The sequence below is a fragment of the Piliocolobus tephrosceles genome, chromosome 7 (genome assembly GCF_002776525.5).
Source record: "Piliocolobus tephrosceles isolate RC106 chromosome 7, ASM277652v3, whole genome shotgun sequence".
Taxonomy (NCBI): domain Eukaryota; kingdom Metazoa; phylum Chordata; class Mammalia; order Primates; family Cercopithecidae; genus Piliocolobus; species Piliocolobus tephrosceles.
The window spans coordinates 146,267,581-146,276,257 of record NC_045440.1 but is presented as its reverse complement, the minus strand read 5'-3'; the positions used below and the strand labels follow the sequence as shown (position 1 = coordinate 146,276,257).

The 8,677-nt window shown below is 44.1% G+C and overlaps 1 protein-coding gene across 1 annotated transcript in view; it reads right to left on the bottom strand.

The window, feature by feature from the left end:
* Positions 1 to 609: 609 nt before the first annotated feature.
* Positions 610 to 8,677, bottom strand: part of GML (glycosylphosphatidylinositol anchored molecule like) — an 8,375-nt gene continuing 307 nt past the window's right edge. Inside the window, exons 2-4 of the mRNA XM_023228049.2 lie at positions 6,929 to 7,023; positions 6,213 to 6,320; positions 610 to 1,066 (exon numbers count right to left, since the gene is read on the bottom strand). Coding sequence (XP_023083817.1) covers positions 771 to 1,066; positions 6,213 to 6,320; positions 6,929 to 7,001 — 477 coding nt within the window. The 5' untranslated portion in view covers positions 7,002 to 7,023 and the 3' untranslated portion in view covers positions 610 to 770. The remainder of the gene's footprint in view (positions 1,067 to 6,212; positions 6,321 to 6,928; positions 7,024 to 8,677) is intronic.

The window sequence follows — 8,677 nt, the reverse complement described above, 5'->3', positions numbered from 1 at the left end:
AGGACAAAGACAGGACCCTAAATGTGGCAAGAGCAAATAGACAGACACATAAAGGAGCTCCAGTTCATCTGGCAACAGAATTCTTAAAGGAAACTCTACAGACCAGGAGTGAGTGGTATGACATTTTGAAAGTGCTGAACAGAATAATAATCGTCAACTGTCATCCAAGAATAATGTATCCAGCAAAACTGTATTTCAAATATGAAGGAGAAATAAAGTCTCTCCCAAACAAACAAAAGCTGAGAGAATTCACCACCACCACATCTGTCTTACAAGAAATGCTAAAGGGAGCTCTTCAAACTGAAAGAAAAAAACACTCATGTATAAAAAGAAAATATCTGAAAGTATAAAACCCAGGGTAAAATTAAGTACACAGACAAACCAAAATATTGCAATGCTATAATTGCAGTGTGCAACCCACACATAACTTTACTATGAAGCGCAAAGACGAAACTACCAAAATCAGTAATAGCTACAGCAACTGATACTATAATAAAACCACAGAGTAATCCCTGAATACAGAGCGAGGGAAGGAAGAACAGGTATGAATGGAGACTCCACTATGAGTGCTCAAGTACATGCCGGCAAACAAATGCTCATGAACATCTTCACTAAACAATAATTTTTTTTTATTTTTCTCTTACAACAAACCATAAATGGGCCACCTAGAAGAGCAGTGGATAAGGGTCTCTGGCTTACAAGGGAATAATGGAAAGCAACATTTCTCTGTGGACTGGGTGAAGATGGTCAGACCCTCCAAGGAGGGCTCCTCATGGCAATGTAATGCTGACTATGATAGAGGCAAAGCTCAGGAACAGTTTTGACTCCCCCAGCCTCACAGTTCCTTCTGGAAGCTCCTCTTCAATTACTTCATCGGGTAACATGTCCCTTTCAAGATTAGTAGGTCCTCCTGCATTGCAAACCATGGTATTACAACAACGAACCCAGTAGAAGCTATTAGTTTTGAAGATTTTTCTTGGGGCTTCAGGAGGCTGGTGAGCTGCATATAGAAACGTGCAGTTGAATGTACAGTTCTTATAAACAAGTAGCTCACGAGGGTTTATGCCTGAAAAAAAACAGCAGCAATGAAAACAACTGATTTCACATTTTCTGCTTGTAAATATTGAAGCACATACACCTCACATTCAACCATAATGAGCTCCATGTACACATTCTATACTCCCAGCTGTGACAACATTGTCTAGAATACTTGACTGAGAGAGAATATCCAAGTACACTAACGGGTCTCATCACTCCAAGAACAACTACTTCTGGAGATAGTTTTCTATCTAAGCTGCCATCTTTAGGCCTCTGGCCCTCCCCAAATAATATCATGGTACCTTGTCATGTAGCTAACGCACAATGAAATGTCCTGTTCATTTTTTGGGGTAAGAATTCTAGAGCTCCAGAAATCAAATGCAGACCGGAAGTCATGTTCCACTTACGGTCCAGAGATCACACGGACCTTTAACAGAGGTGTCCATGTTAATGTACCATTATCCAGATTCTCTGCAGTTGGCAAGAGCCTTCTAGGGTAAACTCCTTCCTGGGACCCTCCGCCTGGTGTTTCAGTCTCCTGGACCAACATATAAATGCTCTTGAGCGCTTGGTGCCCACCTCCTCCCCAGCACAGACCTAATGCAGCATTCCAACTAGGTACATGTTATCCAATGGACAAGCCCTCTGGTGAAGGTTATCGATAGCAACTAACGTGATCACGACTAATGCGATCAATAATCTTCACTACAGGGCTTGTCCAGTGGCCTCAGCTGACCAATGCTACCTGATCAAAGCTCCATCTAACACCTCCTTCAAGAATCCCTGGGTTAAATACCTTGGCCCTCATCACTACTTCCATTCCCCTTGAAGTCCATCCAGTGTTTACACAAATACTTTATTCTGGAACTTACCATAATTGATTTATCTATTCATGGATCTGGGTCTTGTCTCCTCTATAACATCAGAAACAACTGATGAATACGAACCAGTCACTTGTTTTCTGTTATTTTCCACTTAAAACGTTTATTGGAGTTCAACATTCTACAGAAATGTGCCTGACCATAAGTCCACAACTCAGTGGATTTTCCCTAAGTGCCCACAGCCAGTACTCAGCATGCAGCACCAGACACAGAGCTGCAGGACAGCCCCGTGACTCTTCACTCTGCTCCTCCACACAGACACTGCTGTAAGCAGCCCAGGTCAAAGACAGGAAATGTATGGGCTTCTAAACCTATAGGTTAGTTCTGTTTGGTTTTGAACTTTATGAAATGAAATTATATATTATGTCTGATTTTGTGGATGGCTTCTTTTGCTCTATTCTGTGTTTATGAAATTTATCCCTATTGTTGCACACTGTTGTATATTGTTCATTCTCATAATTGTACAGCATTACATTGATGAACATACCACAATTTATTGTTGATGGACATTAACATTGTTTCTGGTTTTTGTCTACTCCAAACAGCGCTGCAATGAATACTGTTATATTGTATTTGCCTTGAGGTGAGCCTGCATAAGCTTTTATTAAATTAGGTATGTACCTATTTAGAAGTGCTGAGTCTCAGTGTTTGATATGCAGCTTTAGCAGACAACGTCAAAGAGTTTTCTACACTGGGTTGAACTTATCTATAGTCTGAGGGATTGTGCACACTTCAGAACCCTGACAACACTTGGTATGATCATTTTAGAATATTGAGTCATTTCCTGTGGCGTTATCATGTTGTGGTTTTAAGCTGCATTTCTTTCAAGAAGAATGACACTGAACAACTTTTCTTATATATGTTACACATTCAGACACCATTTTCTGGTAAATTCCCTTTAAGACTTTTGTTTAAAATTCCACTGGATGATCAGCTTTTTATTAATTCATAGGAAGAAGTTCATTATATTATGAATACAAGTATTTTAGTAGATACATGTTTTGAAATGCTTTGTCCTCATCTGTGGCTTGCGGTTTTACTATTTCACAGGTATCTTCTTAGGAACAGAAGTTTTGAAGTTAAAGGTAAATCAACCTACCAATTTCATTCTTATGTGACTAGTACTATTTTGCTCAATTTTTAAAATTCTTAATTCCTAAAAGTCACAAATACAGCATTTTACATTTTTCTCTAAAAACTTTATTGGTTTAAAATTTACACTGAGATCTACAAACCACCTAAAACTGCTTCTTTTGTATGGTACAAATATTGTGTACAAATATCTAACATATCCACCAATACTTAGTGCAGAGAAGTGTCTTTACCCACTGCACTGCACAGTCAACTTCGTCAGAGATCAAGAAACCAGATGTATGTGGCTTTTTCTGAGTTATTTCTCTTCTAGTGTTGTATTTTTCAATCCTGACCACAGGATCCAACACCAAACTGTTTTGATTAAGAAAACTATATGAATAATCTTGATAATTCAGAGCACAAGTCCTCGAGCTTTTTTCTTTTTCCCCAAGACTGCTTTGGCTTTCCTAGCCCTTCCTATTTTCAAAAAGCATTAGGCACCAACTTGTCAAAATACAAACACACCCCTGCTGAGACTTTGACTGAAATTCTTTTGGATTTGTAGGTTAATTGGAGAAAAGATATCCTTATTCTGTTGAGTCTCATGATCCATAAGTATAGTGTAGAATTCCATGTGTTTAAGTCTTTAATGGTGTTTTAAGTCTTCAATAGGTATTTCTGCAGTTTGAGTGTTGAAATCCTGCACAAATCCAGTTAGATTTGTGGTACTTGATTTTGTGATACTTTAAAGAGCAGCATTCCTTGGATTTCATTTTCAATCTGTTTCTTGATATACAAAAAGACAAGTGATTTTGTAGACTGATTTTTGAATACTTATCTTGTATCCAGGATCTTTCCTAAAGATATTTGTTATTTGAAGTTTATTATCTCTGATGGATAGTAAGCAGTATAAATTCTTTCTTTCTGCTCTCCACGAGACTTAATCCTTCCTCTTGCCTAACTGAACTACCTAAGAACTCCAGTTCCATTGGGAAAAGAAGTGGTGATGGTAGACATTTCCCTCAGAGATTTGGAAAGGGTGTTGGATTTTATCAAAACATTTCAGCATCGATAATAATCTCTGCCCTTTTCTTTGTTAATATGGTGAATTAAACTGATGGGTTTCAAATTGTAAACCACACTGCAATTCTGTTATTGAATCCACAAGGTAGTGGGGTTATGGGATGTGTGTGTGTGTGTGTGTGTGTAAATGAACCTTTTATTTTAAAATAGTTCTAGGTTTTCAGAAAAGTTGCAGAGATAGTGCAGAATTCCTATATGCCTCATACCCAGGCCCCCTGTCTCAGCACACCGCCTACGTTTCTTTCCGCAGAGGTCTTTCGCTTACCATCCTGCACAGCCCCAGAAATCAGCAAATCTCTTGAAAGGAAAAATGTCCCAGCATTCCAGCATTCCCAATTTCTTTGTCCTAATATCCATCAGGGTTCATTCAGGAAAATGGAGCCTTTAAAACAGTCTAGGTCTAAGTTATTAAATACAAGTGTTACAGCTGCCATGACCATGGGGAAGCCAAGAAAGGAAGTCAGTCAGGTGAGGCCGAAGATCAGAGGAACAGTCCAGAGCTAGGTCACTTACACTGCGGCAGGCTGGAACAGCCCAATTTTGCATGGCAATATCAAAGGCCATGTACCTTTATCCTCTCAAGTAAGGCTCTTGCAGAGATGTTTAAACTGCTCCAATGGAGTACCCATCACCTAGGCAGGCCAGTGGCCAAATACCTGCTGTCATCTTAGGAACTGCTTTCAGTCAAAGGCTCAAAAGTAGAGAAGATGGGGTGGACATGAAGGAGGACAGACTGGAGTGCGCCAGTGTCCATCACCGCACAGAACCATCGTGACCTTCCAGAAGAGTGATCTCTGCTTCACCCGTACCTTGCAAATCTCACTCAAGTTCCTCTTTTTGCCAACTATTACCCCATGAGGGATTCATGGGAAAGATAGTTTCAGACTCATTTAGAGGCAGTAATCATGCCATCAAGGTCCCCAGCAGTGGCCACTCTGGAGACAAAGCCCAGATTCTCAGCTTCCTGCCCATGTCCCAAAATAAGCAGTTGGTCTGAAGAAGAGGTGTGCATGAGTCTCTTCTCACACTGCTATAAAGAACTGGCCGAGACTGGGCAATTTACAAAGGAAAGAGGTTTAATTGACTCACAGTTCTGCATGGCCGGGGAGGCCTCAGGAAACTTACAATCATGGCAGAAGGGGTAGCAAACACATCCTTCATATGATGGCAGGAAGAAGTGCCGGGGAAAAGGCCTTTATAAAACCATCAGATCTTGTGAGAACTCACTTACTATCATGAGAACAGCATGAGGGTAACCACTCGCATGATTCCACTGCCTCCCACTAGGTCCTTCCCATGACATGTGGGGATTATGGGAGTTACAATTCAAGTGAGATCTGGGTGGGAACATAGTCAAATCACATCGAGGTGGTAATCAGGGGATTGTTTTTGCACAAAGCTTAGAACACAGAATGACATGTGATGTTACAAGCACAACCACAGAAACTGGGGACAGAACGGCTAGAAGAAAGGCCCTGAGCAGGGCCCCAGGCAAGGCCTCCACCTGTACACCAGGATGTACACTGGCTGCACCCTCCCTGCTTGCTCCATTGGTCACTGGGCCTCTGGCCATACATCTTCATCTTCTGCAGGTTAGGGCCCTGGGGAGACGGGGCACCTTCCTCAGACCAGAGGGCTCTGAGGAGGAAGCAAGAGCATTCTGGAAGTGCAGGCTCTGCCCTGACCTCATGCTTGGCCTTCCCATCTATGTGTGGTAGGCATTTCTCTGACGGCAGTCCATGGCCCATCCACTGCTTTGACCTGCTGAGCTGGAAGCACTCTCTAGACTACCAGAAAATGAATGGCCAGTGAGGACTCGCAGCACGGGGTGCCAACACACACAACCAGGGACAGGGGAGGCTCTGAGGTCCAGCAATGCTCTCACCCTCTGGAGACACTGCAGATGTGTGGACAGACTGTACCACTTTGCAGAGTACCTGGCTCTACAAGATGATGCATGCTGGCCTATCATGAGGCTGAGACCAAGGCCTATGGAGATGCACTCAAGATGGGAAGACATGAGGGAAGGGGAAATAGAGCTGGGTTCAGAGAAGAAAGCAGACTGGCCCTGCCCCCAGAGACTATCCAGGTAGGAGACTAATCAACAATGTGTCAGAATGACAAAAAGGTACTTACGGATGGAGATTGTCATACAGCGCCTAACATGATACTGACATGTTCTAATGCTGGGACAGTTGAAGTCATTTATGACCGCACAGTCATGGCATCTCAAACTATAGGTCCCTGAGAGGGGAGAAAGCAGGCTTCAGGCTTCTGCTCCACCACGCCTTTTCCACCCATTACCAGCTCACTCTACCCTCCCTCAACGGCCAGCCCTTCCCCTCTGCTTCCAAAGACTTCTTCTAACCTGCACAGCTCAGCTCTCTATGCAGGCTGAGTCTCGCCCAGACTAGCTCCTGGGAGGGAGGCCAGGCACAAGGAGAGCTTTCCCTGCTCTCCAACGCAGGCTCCAGGGAGCGCCACTGGTGGTCACATATGGGATTGCTATGCTCTGCAGACCTGGTCCACCTCACCAAGGAAGACTGGATACTCACAGGGGTCCAGCATCCTCCTGGGTTTCCCTGGACACAACCCTTCTTGCCTGGCCCTGATGGGGAAGGGCCACATCAAGGTTCCCCTTTGGTCCCCGGTCAGCTGCTCTTCCATCCTAACCCTCTCCTTGCTCATGACTACTCCTGGACTGCCCTAGTGCCCACCCCTGATTACACAGAAAATGCAGGCCCCAGCTGGCTGAGACGTGCTCTACGTTGCAGCCAATCATTCCAGTTACCCCCAGCAGCCCCAGGTGAGTTCTCATCCTCTCCAGGACAGTGAGAGGGAATGATACTTACACTGAGGACCAACAGTAACATTGGCTGCCACCAGTGGGAGCCCCACGGCTAGGAGTAAGGCAAAGTGGAGCATCACTTCACGCAGGAGCCTGGACCTGAAGGTAAGAAGACCCAGACAACACATTAGTGACATGGCTCCTTGGCCAGCTCTATGTCCCTGGCGTCAGTGGTCTCATGAGTCTCCCTGACTCTGCCCACCTGAATGCCTCCCCCACTGAGCCAGCAGCTCCTTGGGTAAGGCACTGGGGTGTACACAATGCAAGACATTCAATAAAAACATCAGAGGATATGTAAGAATCAGGAATAAATTATTGCTAATCAATAAAACAACAATAGAAATAAACCCACACTTCACTCAAATGTTGACATTAGCATACAAGTGCTTTAAAAATTCTAATGAGAGCATGAAAGAGAAAAAGATTACAAAATTGTTTACTAAATTGATTTTTTAAAGATGAAAAAAATTTAAAAATCACTGGATGTGTAAGAGGCAGAAATAAGGGACTACAGTATGAATTATTTCTACACCACCATACTTCTGAGCCTAAATATGTGGGTTTTTACACACGAACCAGTTCTCCAACTCTCTGGACACTAAGTGACTGTCCAACATTTCAATTCAATTCTGACACTGCCTTGAGTAGGGCAGACCCCACAGGTGAAGGGCTCAGTCCCACCCTACCGCCCCCACTTCAGATGCCAATCACAAGTCTGGGCCACCTGTACTTCTGACTGCCCAGTTATCAATCAAGGGTTTCCAAGACCTCCTCCTCCTAGATAATTTGCTAGAATAGCTCACAGAGCACAAGAAAACAGTTTACTTACTATTACCAGTTCATTACAAAGGTGACAACTCAGGAACCATCAAAGAGATGCATGGGGCAAATACAAGGTAAGCTTAAGATGGCTTCAGACAAAAAGAGTTGGAATATTTTACTACCAGCATACCCACTACAAGAAATATTGACTTTATAACATATATAGAAATAAAATATATGACAATATCCCAAAGCAAAGGAGGCTGTAGAACTGAAAGGCAGAAACAGTTATGCCAGCGTTGGCGACTGCAGGCTTCCAGGCAAAAAACATTGCAAGAGGTAACAAGGACAGATACTTCAGAGCCGAATGCAGTTTCGGACACTCAGAGTCCCTTTTCTGACTATGGTGGCCTTAAGCAATAAGTCACCCCTAGAAGGATTAACTGGAAAATCCTCATCTGTCTGGAAATTAAGAACACACTTCCAAATAAGCAATGGACCCCCAAATCCTTCTCAATAGAAGTCAAGAATATTTTGGGCCAAGTAATCATAAAGAATGAAAAACAGAAACCTGGCAGAAGTAGCCTGAAGGGACACGGAAGGAAAAGCAGGGCTCCATCAGAAAAGGAAAAAGACTGGAAACGAAGGCCCCCTTCTCTCCTTCCAAAGCAAGGAGCCAGAAAAGAACGAGCAGCAGAACGTGGAAAGGGCTGCGGTCCCGAGACCCCCGCCTTGGGGAATCACAGACAGTGCGGGGGTGGGGCGCCCCCGGGACACCCCGAGGGAGAGGGCTCGCGAACTGAACGGGGTCCCCACCCCCAGACTCTCGAGGGAAGCTGAGCTCCAAGGGGAGGGGGATCCTGGGACCCCTGAGGGAAGTGGAGTTGGGGTGCCGGCATCTCCCTGGGACCCCTGAGCATAATTGGGGGGCCTCCCTGGGACCCTGATGGAAGTGCAGTTGGGGGCCTCTCACTGGTACCCCTGAGAGGAG